Genomic DNA, 15,778 nt, shown 5'->3' on the forward strand with positions numbered 1-15,778 from the left:
GTTTTAAAGAAAGCTGGTGGGCTGCATGTTGTGTAGGCCTGCCTTAGAGCCTTGAAATCCCACAGAGACTTTATATGTGTATATATCTTGATTGATCATGTTAAATCTCAATCTCAGCAACTAATAATCCTATATACAGATATTGTGGGGCAGAAAAGGCACATTTATTAATGTAACAGTAAATGTAAAAAAATGCTACCAGCACATGCATTGATTAGAGGATATCACTTTTATACAGCAGACTGGGAAATAGAAAAAAGAAAAATCCCAGAACAAGGCAATGACAAACTACTTACCCACTGTTGCCAAGAAAAGTATGAATGTGTTAGGGTTAGGATGTCGTCCAGGAGTGACAGGAGTGGGCAGGCCAGAGTTAAAAACCACAACAGTTTAACAAAAACCAAAAACTCATTTTAGTTTAACAAAAACCAATGCCCGAGGTGTAAACAATCCAATACGTTTACACTCCAGGAAAGCTCATGCCACCACAGTATACATCTGCCTAAAAGTGTTCCAGATCAGTGTTCCTTAAACCTTTTGCTCTCAGGACCACCTCCCATTTTTAAAAATGATGGAGGACACTAAAAGAGCTTTTGTTTATATGAATTAGATTTATTGATATTTACCATATTAAAAATTTAAATTGATGCATTTGCAGAAAATTTTTTATTGAACCATGTAAAATTAACAGTAATAAACCCATTAGGTACTAACGTATTTTTTCATGAAAAACCTGATACCGTAATTTTAACATAATGACAACAAGAGTGATGTCGTTTTACGTTTTTTGCAAATATTTGGCTAATAATTTTGATTTAGCGGACCCTTGAGATTGAGCTTGTCTCCGGCAATCCTCAGGCTACACTTTAACAAATACTATTCTAGAAGTTGCTTCTTTTCATTGGGAGAAATCCCGGCTGTAAAAGATGGCACTGGACAGTGATACGTCCATCCCAAAACAAAAGACACAAGAAGACCTTACCCTCGCTCTACTAGCTCAGTGTTTCTCAAACTTGCCAACCTTAAGACATGGACCCAAAGGTGCTTTTTTTTTTTTTTTTCCAAAAGATAACTGGACCTTATTGTTTTTTCCTTGAAGAAAAAAGATCTCCACCATTCAGTTCGAACTGAAGAAGCTTCTTGGATGAGAATCAAAACGTCTTCAAAGAAAAACCAGAAAGTCCAATTGCCTTTTGAAAAATGCACCTTTGGGACAACCATGACCTGGATGACTGAGAATCTCCCTATATAGGCACTTAAGACGAGGATTTCAACTCCCAGCATTCCCCAACCAGCAGGCAGATTTGAAGTCCGCATGTCTTAGAAGTTGCTCAATTGGGCTAGCTGAAATCGGTCTTGATGTTAAAAATAAGATTTTCCTAGCGTCCTGTCCCTTTAAGGAACAGCTCTGCCAACACCAATACAAACCCACTTCCTGGAATGACTCCCTTTGAGGAGCTCCACGGAAAGCTTCGGTCTAATTCTCTTTCCGGCGGCAGGATCGAAGCGACGCGTACCGGAACGGACCCTCTAGTTGGCTTCTATAGCTCTCTATGGTAAATTGGACTGATTGGCTGGGCGGGCTTATTCGCTTGCCAATTGATTCCTGCTCTTGGCTATTATGGCGCCTCCGAAAGGTAAGCGAAGCGAGACTCGGATCCTAACGCTTGATCCCGCCTGGTGCTCGGATCGCAAAACCAGCTGCTCCGATCGACTCCGCTTTTACCAGCTGTGCGGAAAGAGAGCGATCCATTTCACTGGGGCTAATGGTTGGGCATCCCCACGTGCGGGTGGGGGATTCCATGTGCAAAAGGCAGAATTTTAAAGCCCCCTCCACCCCCCCACCCCCCCGAATGGAACCCGGTCTGATTAGAAGAAGAAGGTGGCTAGTTTAAATAAGGCGCAAGCCGACATCCATTTGTTGCCACCCATTCTGCTGACTGTGGATAGCTGTTCCGTTGCATTATAACAGATTTTCCCAACCAAAGCTTTTCAGATGTATTGGACTTTTTTTTTTTTTAAAAAAAAATTGTGCTGGCTGGGAATGATAGGTTTGGCAGTCCAATAGATCTGGTGGTCCCATGTTGGGAAAAATGGTCGGAGTGATTTTGGTTGGAGTATCTGGTCCCTAAGAGCCTTTAGGCACGGAAAAATGCATGCCTTTTCATGTCCCGTCTGTATTGTTAAAATAAGACTTAAGAGCTGTTGAGAGGATAGTTTACTCTGTGGAAATAATGCTTAATTTGTACAAGTGATGTCCAGATCTAATGACTACTTCTCCCATTCTTGTTTGCAATCAAGTAAATGTTCTGTTGTCAAGTGTGTGATAAGATTTATTCTTTACATATGAATTGGATCAGGGCTGAAATAATACAATAATATAGGAACTTAGTTTGGAAGCATATGAGCTAACTATGGAATAAAATTATATTTTGATTAGCAAATTAGATTTTATATTAGAAATTGTAGAAAATGAAGACAATTTTCACAATGATCTGGACATGTGAAGGAAGTACACAAATTGTTCATTGATCTCAGTTCATTTTGAGAGAACTAGGATATCTCTTGCTTTCAAAGATTTGTGCCAGGAGGATTCCTAATTTAAATGCAGCTGTTCTCTGTATTTCTAATAGTTCCTTGTGAAAGTGGTTCACGGTTTACAGATTCATTCAGGTTTTGGCATGTTCATATGTAGGCTTTATATATATATATATATATATATATATATATATATATATATATATATATATATATATATATATATATATATATATATATATATTTGCATTCTGTCCTGGAAACAGAATAAACAACATGCCCCCAATAATATGAAAAGTAAGTTTCCTTGTTACTAGTCAAAAAGGAAGAAAAACGTTTAATAATGCTGTTCATCACCAGATTGCACTGAGTGATACTTGTATCTGCTGCAGAATTTAGCCTCACGGGCCACATGTTGAAGCAAATGAGATCTTATCTTTAAAAGATGAGCATAAATTATATGATTGCAAAGTGTAACCTGTAATACCTTGGAGGAATAATTACACAAGGTGGAACTCCCTTGAAAGAATAAATGTTTTGAGTGACTGGATTTGGGAATGCAAAGCTGTATTAAAATAACGGTATAATGATCTATATATACAGTGTTGTGGGAATACCAAAAAAAAACCTTGTAGAAATAAAGCAAAGAATTTAAGGCAAACACCACTAGTCTTCCTTGACAATTAGAGATGGTACCAATTCTAAATCATTACCTGGAACTGGATGTTGCCAGGATTTTTAATTCTTAATTTCTTATATAATTATTAAAACAAAATCTGTACAAAGAAATAAAATTCTAGATTATCCTATCTGAAAAATGGGGTAGAATTAGATATATCTTTATGAGATGCTATGCAGTGAATATCCTGATGTTAATCACTAGAGACATGAGGAGAGCCAATTGCATACAGCAGTTAGATGACCTTGGACCAGTCACTCTCAACTTAAGAAGGATACAAGGGCAAGCCACTTCCGAAAAACTTCACCAAGAAAAACTACAGGGAGTAGTTTAGGCAGTTGCCGGAGTCAACAATTACCTACTTAAACTCAACACCCACCCACCCCCCAAAATATGAAGATCTGAAGCTTTTTGCTCCAGGACAGCTCACTTTGAACCAGGCTCCCACCTCTTGTTTTATGTTGGTTGGCATAGAAGAGAAGCAATAGTGGGACACAAAATTGCATCCCTTCCAAATAGGTTGTTTAGGTGGGAGATGCCATGGTAACGATCATGAAAAAAATAGTGGTTGACTTAGACCAGGGGTCTACACTCAAAGAGCCATTTGGACTTGTTTCCCACAGAAAAAGAAAACACTGGGAGCCACAAAACCCTTCCCGTGCCTGACTATTTCTTGAGGAGCCACAAAACTAGCATATGTAGTTGAATTAAATGTTCTGGTTTTTTCTGAAACTTTTCTTGGATTTATCCATGGTTGGCCTACTGGGGGCTGAAAAGCTCAATAAATCGTATGCCGGCAAGTGTCACACATTGGCAGCTGTGAGTGATATTTTGAGTGACAGGGAGCCGCAGCAGAGGGGTGAAGAGCCACATGCAGCTCCAGAGCCGCAGATTGCTGACCCCTGACTTAGACATAGGGAAAAGTTGTTCCAGTGCACACTGTGAAACAGACCTGACCAACCTGAACAATTGTTATATATGATGCCTGTGAAGATTTGTGTACCACCCTCTAATGCAGTGTTTTTGAAAACTGGCAGTCTTCAACTTCCAGAATGCCTCAGCGAGCTGTGGGAGTTGAAATCCCGACATTTTAAGATTGCCAAGTTTCAGAAACTCTGCTCTAATGGCTACCAGATATTCCTCTGTAGATGGCCAGCTGTCATCGTTGCTGGGGTACCTAAAATTTATTTTCTCTCTCCCTCCCTTCCTCCTTCCCTCCCTCCCTCTGTATTTAAGATCAGGTTGATTCATGTGACCTTATTTGTGACTGTTGAAGGTGGGGGTTTTAATTCTTATATTTCACAGAGGGATCCTTTTGCTTTTTCAGAAAATGTCAGCCTACTTTTTAAGTTGTACTGCTTGACGGTGATGACCTTAGTGGCTGCAACATATACAGTAGCGTTGCGATATACAAGAACAACCGGAGCGGTTCTGTACTTTTCATCCACAGCTGTTTGCATTACAGAAGTTATCAAATTATTCCTAAGTTTGGGCATTTTAGCAAAGTAAGTATGAATATTGGGGAGGATAGTCAGATGATAAATTTACTTGCTCTTTTCTTATTTATTTTCTTCCTTTAAAAAAACCCCTCCCATAGTTCCTGTTATGATTCATATACACTATGTTAGATTTGCTTCTTTAAACAGATTATTTTCAAAGCAAACAGAACATTCTGGATTGAGTTTTTGTTCTAGATTTTTTTTCTCCCAGCAGCTTAATAAACATGTCATCACTCAAATACCTATTCATTGTTCTGGCTAAATGTTAGTGTGAGTTAAATTCTGAAATTTGGACCGAAGTGATTTAGTGCAGGCATGATTCTTCACAAACATTCAAAAAGATCCTGTGTTCTTACAAGAGAGCATTTAAAGATTGGCAGTTTGTTCATGCTGTTCTTCTTTAGAGCTTTTGAACAAGGCAAACTTAGAGTTCATGTAACAAAAAGAACCTGAAAACAGTCTCAAGAAATTTATAACTTGCTGCCTTTATTTAGTGGTACTTCAAACTGCTGCCTTGAATTTGCCACATATTGTACTATGCTGCCTTTGTGGCATACATAGACTGCTGGTCATGACAATATTTAGACAATAATTGTTCCCTTGTTGCGATATATTACCATCTGATGCTTAGATACATCGTACAAATAAACTCTCCTGCTTTTCTTTTTCTGTGTATGCTGAGTTTCTTAAGAAGCCATAATTGAGGAGTCGGCATCGTACTCTCTAGGGATATAGGTCAGCAACTCAAACCAACCTCCTTTGTCATGACCATGATGGATGGAGATGATACAGTCTAAATGCATTTTGGAAGGCAATTAGTTGGAGAATGCTGGTGTAAAAGATTTATAATGAACTATTAATTCCTCAGTGGTATCAGCTATAAGAACATGGTACCCTCTCCACAGTCTATTCCCTGAAATTACTTTCTTTTCAATTGATTTAGGCACTGAAAGGAATCCTGGATGGGAAGGAAAAATGGCATCCAGGTGGGGCTGGTGAGAGAATAGGTTCCACAACTGGCCACATGTCCCTACATCTCCTAAAATTGGGCATTTGGCATTGTTACCAAGAGAGATATGTTCTGACACCAAGTCGTCTTTTTTTTTTTTAGTTTTTTTGACACCGAGTCTTAATTATCTCTGAAAAGTTTGAGTTATTCTGAAATCAGAGTTTCAATAAGTATAGTTTTCTAAATACCGAGACATTTATGCATGTTCGCTGCCTTGAGTTATTTATAAAGTAATAAAAGCGGGATAAAAATCTAATAAATTTAATAAATAAATAAAAATAAAACCTTGCTTCTAGGACATTTTGTTTTTTCTTATGTGGTCTCCCTCCTGCCCTCCCCCCACCCTATCCTTCACAGAGAACCAAACTCTATACATGATAGAGCATCAGCAAATACGGAAGTCACCATAATGGATGATAATGGGAAAGATGTTTAAGGGCAAGGGAAGACCTATTCAGAATTACTGTAGACCAATCCAAGTTGTCTGACAGGATAGATTAAGAAAGTGTCCTGCCCTTTTGCACTTTCTCAGGAATCATCTGGTTGGTTAATGCATGTTAACAAAGTGGAATTCTATCAAGCTCATCTCAAATGGAATTGTTTTCACTGAAACTGCTGGAAAACAACTTTGGCAAAAGGGAAGGTTCTGAACACAGACCTCTCCAATGGCCTTTTTCTGGTTAAAGACCGAAATAGACTGAATTTGAACCTGTACCTTGCTACTATAAGAAGTGGCAATCCTGACTTCCTCTAAGCACCATGGTGAGCTGATGCCTTGCTGCCTTTCACTGACTAGCAAGCCATTATTAAGAGATTATTAAGATCATCCACATGATTCCGGACAGTTGTTCTTCCTGAGTAGACCAACTGCTGTTTTTACAGCTGGCTTATGAGTGCAGTTTTTGTATTTTTCTGTTTGCATTTTTTGCAGTTTGTATTCACTTCTATTCTGTTCATTTATAATTCTTAATAAAATTATTTGGAAAAAGAAGTAGTAGTAGTCCTATTTCTCTTAAAATATTTTCCTTTTTTTATTTTCCTCAGGGAGACTGGAAGCCTGGGTAGATTGTCAATGTCTTTGAAAGAAAATGTTTTAGGCAGTCCTAAAGAATTGTTGAAATTAAGTGTTCCTTCGGTTGTGTATGCTGTTCAGAATAATATGGCCTTCCTGGCTCTCAGCAACTTGGATGCAGCAGTTTATCAGGTAACTTGAGTGATGTTTGAAAGTTGAATCCTTTGCCATGTCAGTCAGAAGCAGGTGTTCACACACATGTCGGTGTCCCAAAGGTGCTTTTCCAAAAGGCAACTGGACTTTCTTTGTTTTTCCTTGAAGATGTTTCGCTTCTCAGCCAAGAAATGAAACGTACTGTCCTGAAACTCAAGAAGCTTCTTGGATGAGTAGCGAAATATCTTCAAGGAAAAACAAAGTCCAATTGCCTTTTGGAAAAGCACCTTTGGGACAACCATGACCTATATGACTGAAAATCTCTAAAGACACAGATGTGGGCATTCTTCAGTCAATGGTTGTTGCAATGTCTAGGGCAGTGATGGCTAACCTTTTTGCCATCGCGTGCCAGGAGAGGGGTAGGTGGAGGTTCGCGCATGTGCGTGCCCACACCCATAATTCTATGCGCCCCCCGTGCATGCGCACACAACCCCCACCCCCCTGCTCCTGGCACGCAATGGCCTGGTAGACTCCTAGAGAGGCTCTGGAGGCTGGGGACAGCAAAAAACGTCACTTCCTGTCCCACTGGGAGTTGGGAAATGGGCCCTTTCAGGCCTCTGGAGGGCCTCCGAGCGAATGGGAAAGGCTGTTTTCACCCATCCCAGATGCATAGAGAGGATCTGGAGCCAGGTAAGAAAGAAAAATGGGCCTTCCTTACCCCCACCCTCCCCCAGGCCCTCCGGAGGCAGGAAACAGCCTGTTTCCCTACTTCTGGTGGGCCCAGAAGGCCCGAAAATCAGCTGGCCGGCACGTGCATGCACGCCAGAGCTGAGCTGGCATGCCCACTGATAATTGCTACTGGCATGCGTGCCATAGGTTCGCCATCATGGGACAATTTTTTATTTTCCAGTAAAAATAGTTTACCCTTTTGGTTATATACTTCTGAAGGAAATGTCAAGAAAGAAAGATAATAGAAATCTTCCATAAGTGAAGTGCTTTCGGTCCTCCATAATTGTTGTGCGAATTTTTGATGTAGTAGGGAGAGAAGCTGGTAATTTAATGAGTTGTTTTAACCATTTCATTACTGAAAAATAACAAGGAAAATACAAAATGTTGGAACATGGGGAAGCAAATGATTATTTTTGCTACCTGGCATTCAGTGCCATAGGCAAAATTGAAGATGACCCAGGTGTGCAATTTTGATTGGTGACAACTATATTTGGCACTTAAATAGAACGTTGCAAATCACACTGCATAGAAGTGACACTGCAACAATAACAGTTGATATAATTGGTCACTTACTGGTAATCAAAACAATTACATTTAACCATATGCGATTAATATTAGTCTCCATATCAGTTGAATGACGTAATAATCACTTTTTCCTTACTTGTCTCTACATTAAAAAATATTTTTGGAAGGCTTTTCTGTGCCCTATAGATGGGATTATTATTAAAAGCCGAGGTGGCTCTGTAGTTAGAGTGCAGTGCTGCAGGCTACTTCAGCTGACTGCTAGCTGCAGTTCAGTAATTCAAATCTCACCAGGTTCAAGGTTGACTCAGCCTTCCATCCTTCCGAGGTGGGTAAAAGGAGGACCCAGATTGTTGAGGGCAATATGCTGACTCTGTAAACCGCTTAGAGAGGACTGTAAAAGCACTACGAAGCGGTATATAAGTCTAAAGTGCTATTGCTATTGCTATTATGCATCTCTGAAATAAAACATGTCTTAAATCGAATGGTTTAGGTGACGTACCAACTGAAAATCCCCTGCACAGCTTTATGTACTGTCCTGATGCTGAACCGTAGCCTTAGTCGATTGCAGTGGTTCTCGGTGTTTATGCTGTGTGGTGGAGTCACGCTTGTGCAGTGGAAACCAGCTCAGGCTACTAAAGTTCAGGTAAGTTTTCTCCCTCCCTGGGAGCCTTAAATTTCATTTTTCTTATAGGAAAAAAAAATGGCAACTTGTACAAAGAACAGCAGATTTTTAGGGAACGATGAACTAGAAACCTATGTTCCATAGTTGAATGTTTAACAGAAGTTCACATGCATCAAATTATAGTTTAATATTTAAACATATTTAAACTTGTCCCGAGTTTTTTTGGGACAAGAGCACTTCACCTTTTTTTTTTCTCAGTAAAGGCCAGCTATCCCCTGGTTCAATTTTTATGGCAGCTGAAATGAGGAATGAGTGATTTCAGAACTACCAGGAAATTTTTATGTTACTCTCTAGCATTTTTTTCCCTTTCTGACCTTTCTCTTTTTGCCTCCACTGTTTCCTTCTTTCTGACCCTGAGATAAGTGTGAACTAATGGCAAAAGCTTCTGAATTTAGTTTAAGAATCTGATGAAATAACCTAATCCCAATGCACCCAAAGGTTTCCAATTCCTGTCTGGGATCATAATAAACTACTTTACATGTTACGTAAATGCAAAGTGAGATCTGGTGGGAAAAAAAAAACCCCAATCTTGTGCATATTTGCTTGGCAATTGGACTCATTGAATTTAATGAGACTTGAGTGAGATCTATGAAAAATACCTGCACTTCCACTCTGTGTCCAAAATAGCTGATATTTTCATCCAGAATCAGTTTTACAGATTTGTTCCCTATTACTTCTTTAACAGAATTCAATTAATCCATCAAAATGCAACTGTGCAGAATGCAACTATAGAAGATAGATTATAGGTAAATGAAATACTACTTATTTGTCTAATAGTAATGCAAATGACAATGACAATAGCTAAAGGACAAGAACAGCAAACCTTACAAAAATAGAAATAAGGTACCTGCGTGCAGTGATTGAGGCCATTCCCTTCTTTAGTCCAGAAGGATTGGGTACCTGACTTTATTTTCTTGAGATTATATATTTGTAGCATATCAAATGTTGCCCTTCAAGTCATAGGCAAACAGTACAGGGTTGCCCAAACCTATTCTGGCTTAATAAATCGTTTTGAGATGCCAATAGAGGATAAATAAATGGATTTTCTTCTTTATTACATCTTTAGGTGGAACAGAATCCACTGCTAGGATTTGGAGCAATAGCAATTGCTGTTCTATGTTCAGGATTTGCAGGTAATAACTAAAACACAGAACATTAAGCATGGTATTAGCTTATCTGATAACTCTTTTGTACTAGCACTGTCGCTCAACAGTCATTGTAGCTTGGATTTCCATTGCTCCGCAACAAGGTTTTAATACACAATGTCACATAATCACACTGCTTAGTGATGACAATCCTGGCAGTTCCCATTGCCATTGTTAAGTGAGGATCATGGGCCATTAAGTAAGGACTTCACATGTCTGCAATTTGTGACTTCTTCTTGCCAGTTTCAACATGCAAAGTCAATGGAGAAAGCAGTAGACAAGGTCTCCCACTCCCACTGCTTTTCCCCCTAAGGAGCCATCCATGCACCCCACTGCACTCTCAACCTGTTGCAGTGCCCAGACCCCAGCTGCTTGCACCTCCACTACGTGGCAGTGCTCAGCTATATGTTCGGTTGTTCCCATGCATGACAGTGCCTACTGTACACTCTGATATATTCACTTCGTATGGTGGTGACCGCCTATATGCTTTCCATTTGTGGCATATGGCAGGGCTCAGTTCCTGCCTGACTGCACGTGGCAGCAACCACCTGCATGCCCCCCTGCATTTGCGCCACCCGCCCAACTCACCTGAGTTGTGTAGTTCTGTGTAGGCTTGTTATGACGGATTTGCAACTTCCTGCCATCTTCACCATTGACTTTGCTTGTTGGAAATTGTGGTCATATGACCACAGGGTACTGCAGATGTTCATAAATATGAGCCAGTTGCCAAGCACATGAAATGTGATCACATGATTGTAGGACAGGATGCAGCAGACGTAATTTTGAGGCCAGGTCATAACTTTTGGGAATTTCGTGTAATTTTGAATGGTTGTTGAGCAAGGACTGCCTGTACTGATTTTTCCCCAAATCTGCATTTTGTTTGCAAAATTTGAAGAAATGCAAAGCCTAGGAAGTTTATCTTGCAGTTTGCTAGCTTGGGATGTAGATACCATTAAAGTGGTATTCATTGAAATCTAGAAATATTTGATATATTTCTATACGGTTCGTTGTGGAAGTTATGATTCAGCTAGACTCCTTAATTTGGCTGACAGAAAATTAATGCTTTCAGAAAAAGCTACGGATGCCTGCCTTTAGCATTCAGCGATAAAAGACTAATAATCTATTCATCTTTAAAATAGATTGATTGACGAGCTTCTTTTCCAAGATTGATCTTTTGCTACTTTCCTTTCAGGAGTGTATTTTGAGAAAGTACTAAAAAGCTCTGATACATCTTTATGGGTGAGGAACATCCAGATGTATCTCTCTGGAATTGCAGTGACATTGCTTGGGGTCTACACAGCTGAAGGAGTTCAAGTACTGGAGAAAGGATTTTTTTATGGCTATACGCCATATGTCTGGTTTGTCATCTGTAAGTACTTGGCCTTAACTTGTAATTGTTACAACCTGTTAACTGTTTGTGATGTGTTTGTAATAATGCTAGAAATACTGTTTCAACTGTAGGAATGTGTTGAAAAAGTAATTATTAACACAACCCAAAAGATGAGCTCAATCTAATTGACTAAGAAGCAAATTTAAATTGAATAAAACATCATAATTCCTTTCTGCTCAGTACTATTAGGTCAGACTGAGAAATGTGTGCGGATGGTCTGTAGAAGCAGGTCCCTTTTATTCCAGAGCATTGCAAAAATCATAATGAGATTTGCCCCAAGCCTCTTCTATCCAATTGTCCATAGCAGTGGTTCTCAACCTGTGGTCCGTAGACCCCTGTGGTGGGGCACGATGTTGTCACATGGGGTCCGTGAAGGCTTGAAGAAATGATATGATTTAAATCCTGAGTTAAATTTTGGCCATGGTCCATGGCCACAAAAAATATTTAAAGGGGGTCCGTGGTAAATAAAAGGTTGAGAACCACTGATCTATAGAATATAAGAAATCCATTGAATGCTAATTCTGCTAGAGTCTGTAAACTGTGGAAGTCAGCTGCTGAGGTATACATGCAGGTGATATTTGAATTTACACAGCTTGTAAATTATAGAGCGGAGGTTGGTAACTAGGCATCTTTTAGATTTTAATTTCCATCTACCTCAGCCAAAATACCAAGAGGTGAGAAAATGGGAGAGAAATGTGAAAATAAATTTAGAGGAAAACTATGTGGGATGTAGGAGACTGAGGGCTAATTGTGACTTGGTCTTTGGGACATGTTGTAACCCAGAGGTGTCAAACTGGATTTCTTTGAGGACTGGATCAGCATTGTAGTTCTCCTCTGCGGGCTGGTAGCAGGGAGAATGGGGGGCAGGGGGAGACAGGATGAACGCCTCCTACAGTGCTTTACCAGCCAAAACAGGGCGCGGGGGCGCATGCGGCCTCCCTGCACCTCATTTTCGGCCTCCCTGGCCTCCAGCAGCACTCTACTGGCCAAAAACAGGCCACGCAGAGTGCTGCAGGAGGCCGAGGAGGCCAAAACGGGACGCCAGGGGGCCTCAGGAGGCCTCCACGGAGCCTGTTTTTGGCCAGCAGAGGCCCCACAGGCTGGTCCTTTGATATTTCCAGGCCGGCCCCAGGGGCCGGATTTAAGCACCCTGCGGGTCAGATTTGGCCCACGGGTCTTGAGTTTGACACCCCTGTGGTAAGCAAATATGCAAAGGGAGATAACCTTTGGAGAACAGGTATGTGCCTTTCAAAATCACACCATGGCAGAATGCCAAAATTCAATAATCTGTTTTGGGGAAGATGGAAATAAAATTAAAAGCAGCTTTTTACACATTTACAAAGCTTAAAGTTCAATTTCTTATTAACTCTCCTAGTATTCATCAAAAGGCATAATTCTTTTAATTTTTGTTTATTCATGTGGGAATGATCTTGGCAGATAGAAGGCAGAGCCACAGACTAGGCAACAACCAGACAAATGGCAGCTTAGCCTGTAGAAGAAATAAGGGTCAGAAATAAGAAATATGTCTCAGAAAAGACCCTCTCAAAGTTCTTGGACTGTAAAGGCAAAAGTGTGGGGACTTTCAGACTTGCAAGATTCTGTTAATATAATCTTACAATAAAGTTAGAGTTAGTACTTCTGGATGTGCTTCTTGTCTGGACTACCTCACAAGGCTGACATAAGCTCTATTTTAGTTCTGTTTCTTTCAGTTATCCCATCCTACCGTCTGTGGTGTATGGAGGCTAAGCCACAAAACAAAAAAGAAGTCCACCCCCCCCAATCCCACCCTAAACAATCCATTGTTTAGATTCCAAATCAGGTTCGGTGGTTATGGGGTAAATACTTATATTAACTGCAAATATAATCTTCAGATGGTGGTATATAGTATATCACCCAGGCATGCAATTGATTGACAAAACTGGCACTCAACAAGAAATTCTGCCGCATAGCTCCCAGCGACCGGTAAGATCCCACAGAGTTGGTGTCCTCCGGGTCCCGTCAGCTAAACAATGCCGGCTGGCGGGCCCACAGGGGTAGGGCCTTCTCTGTGGCTGCCCCAGCTCTCTGGAACCAGTTACCTCCTGAGGTCCGGACAATCCCCACCCTATTGGCCTTCCGAAAAGGAGTGAAGACCTGGCTTTTCCGGCAGGCCTGGGGCTGTTGATCTCGCTCTTGTGATCTGGCGAGATCCGGCCATGAATGGTGTGAATGAGTTTTTAATGTTTTTAATGTTTTTAATTTTTAATGTTTTTTATAATGATTTTATTGTGAGCCGCCCTGAGTCTTCGGAGAGGGGCGGCATATAAATTGAATTAATTAAATTAAATTAAATTAAATTAATTAAATTCCCTTGCTCATTCTTCCAAATAAATGCTGTAATAGTTCTTTCTACCATGTCAGAATTTATTGGCCTAACCACATCTCTTTGTCCTAGTTCTTTCCAGTGTTGGGGGCCTCTATACTTCGGTAGTTGTTAAATATACAGACAACATTCTAAAAGGTTTTTCTGCAGCAGCAGCCATCGTCCTCTCTACAGTTGCATCAGTCGTTCTCTTCGGTTTACAAATCAGTAAGTAGCTTTGGACTGTTTTGTGTTTTCATTAAATCATTTATGATCCACAATATCATGGGATAGGTTACAATCAGTGATACATTTGGAGAATTCATAATCTAAATAGCAATAGCAATAGTATATACCGCTTCATAGTGCTTTTACAGCCCTCTCTAAGCAGTTTACAGGGTCAGCATATTGCCCCCAACAATCTGGATCCTCATTTTACCCACCTCAGAAGGATGGAAGGCTGAGTCAACCTTGAGTCTGGTGAGATTTGAACTGCTGAACTGCAGCTAGCAGTCAGCTGAAGCAACCTGCAGTACTGCACTCTAACCACTGTGCCACCTCGGCTCCTAAAGCTGCAAACCAGACTTTTTTTTTTTTTTTTTAAATTTGATTTATATGCCGCCCTTCTCCGGAGACTCAGGGTGGCTTACAATGCGTTAAGCAATAGCCTTCATACTTCTGTATATTTATACAAAGTCAGCTTATTGCCCCCACAAACTGGGTCCTCATTTAACCTACCTTAGAAAGGATGGAAGGCTGAGTCAACCTTGAGCCTGGTAAGATTCGAACCTGCAGTAATTGCAGGCAGCTGTGTTAATAACAGGGTGCTTTAAACCACTGTACTACCAAGGTTCTTTTATATTTTCAGTGACGAGGCTGTGATCAGCACACTTTTAAACTGTATTTTCTGTTTCCCTTCCAGCTATAACTTTCTCTCTGGGAGCACTGCTTGTCTGTGTTTCAATATATCTGTATGGATTGCCTCGGCAAGATACAACAAAAATCCAGCCAGCAGAAACCAAAACGTCAAAAGGGAATCTTACTAGTGTGTGATGTCTGTCTTCATGAAGAATAGAAAAGGCAATACAAAAGTAAAAGAGACAGTTTGTATGCCTGTCCCCACCCCCACTTTTCTTTTGGAAAGAAAGCCTTCAATTCTTCATGGAAAGCTTCTGATGGGACTAAAAATGAAGTCAGTTATTCATTGGATGAAAATCTACACTGAAGGGAAGATTCTTCGCTAATCTGTAGAATCTCACTTTTCCTTATAAACTTTGGTCTTTTCCTATTGAAGATGCCTTGTGTGGACAAGAAAGAATAGAAGGCACGGTTATACATAAATAGGGAGATGGCCGTGGAATTTACTCCTATGTTGTAACATTTTATGTAGGCTTTGTTGCCAGAAATGCTTGTGGTTGCAGGGAAATTCAAATTTAAATGTGACCATATTGGAAGGAGAGTGTCTTTTTCTCCATGGATACCCAACATGAAGATCCAGCCAAGTGCTACACTGCTTTAATGATAAAAATCATTGTTGCAATGGGAAAAACACAGTGATGGTTGTGAGATAGAAGAATGCTGTTACTGGAGCTTTAAAACTGAAAACGGTAATTTATTTTTTAATATCCTGAAGCCAGGATCACTACTTTTTGAAAAAAACACAAGGAAGAGAAAAAAAAATACTGTGATTTCTTTGAAGAATTTTCTATTGTAAAAGGGAAGGGGATAGAGCACTGTATATACATTTATTCCTGCATTGAATTAATTGGTAAATACACACATACATTCTTGTGCAGTATGGTTAGTGTGTGCACTGTTACGATTTGTTTTTTTGTTTTTTTAAAATATTTGATTAAATATGTTTTAGAGAAAGGTGAACAAGCCCTATGGATTAAATATCATTTAGGTTTATATTTACTGATTTTGTCAACTCACTTTTATACTGAAATATTTTTAAAGCTTTTAGCAGGTTTTCTAAAATGAGGTTTTAAGAAATTAAAATGCATGATTTCTGTAAATGGAGTTGTTACAGAACGAACCAATCAAACCAAGGCTTGAATGAGAGTCTGATAGCTC

At 40.0% G+C, this 15,778-nt stretch overlaps 1 protein-coding gene across 1 annotated transcript; it reads left to right on the forward strand.

Moving 5' to 3' along the window:
• Positions 1-1,282: 1,282 nt before the first annotated feature.
• SLC35A1 (solute carrier family 35 member A1) lies at positions 1,283-15,613 on the forward strand. Its single transcript, XM_034408948.3, has 8 exons — positions 1,283-1,637; positions 4,545-4,722; positions 6,770-6,929; positions 8,635-8,787; positions 9,893-9,959; positions 11,164-11,340; positions 13,796-13,930; positions 14,625-15,613. Exons 1-8 carry the CDS (start codon positions 1,622-1,624, stop codon positions 14,753-14,755), a joined length of 1,017 nt encoding a protein of 338 aa, XP_034264839.2. The 5' UTR covers positions 1,283-1,621; the 3' UTR covers positions 14,756-15,613.
• Positions 15,614-15,778: the final 165 nt, after the last annotated feature.

The sequence above is a fragment of the Pantherophis guttatus genome, chromosome 1 (assembly GCF_059756535.1).
Source record: "Pantherophis guttatus breed Tessera chromosome 1, ASM5975653v1, whole genome shotgun sequence".
NCBI classification, from domain to species: Eukaryota; Metazoa; Chordata; class Lepidosauria; order Squamata; family Colubridae; genus Pantherophis; species Pantherophis guttatus.

Excerpts from the sequence above, each read along its gene's own strand:
- SLC35A1 (XM_034408948.3), top strand. Across the intron at positions 11,341-13,795 it reads ATATGTCTGGTTTGTCATCT|TTCTTTCCAGTGTTGGGGGC; the intron begins GTAAGTACTTGG and ends TCTTTGTCCTAG. Across the intron at positions 13,931-14,624 it reads TCTCTTCGGTTTACAAATCA|CTATAACTTTCTCTCTGGGA; the intron begins GTAAGTAGCTTT and ends TTTCCCTTCCAG.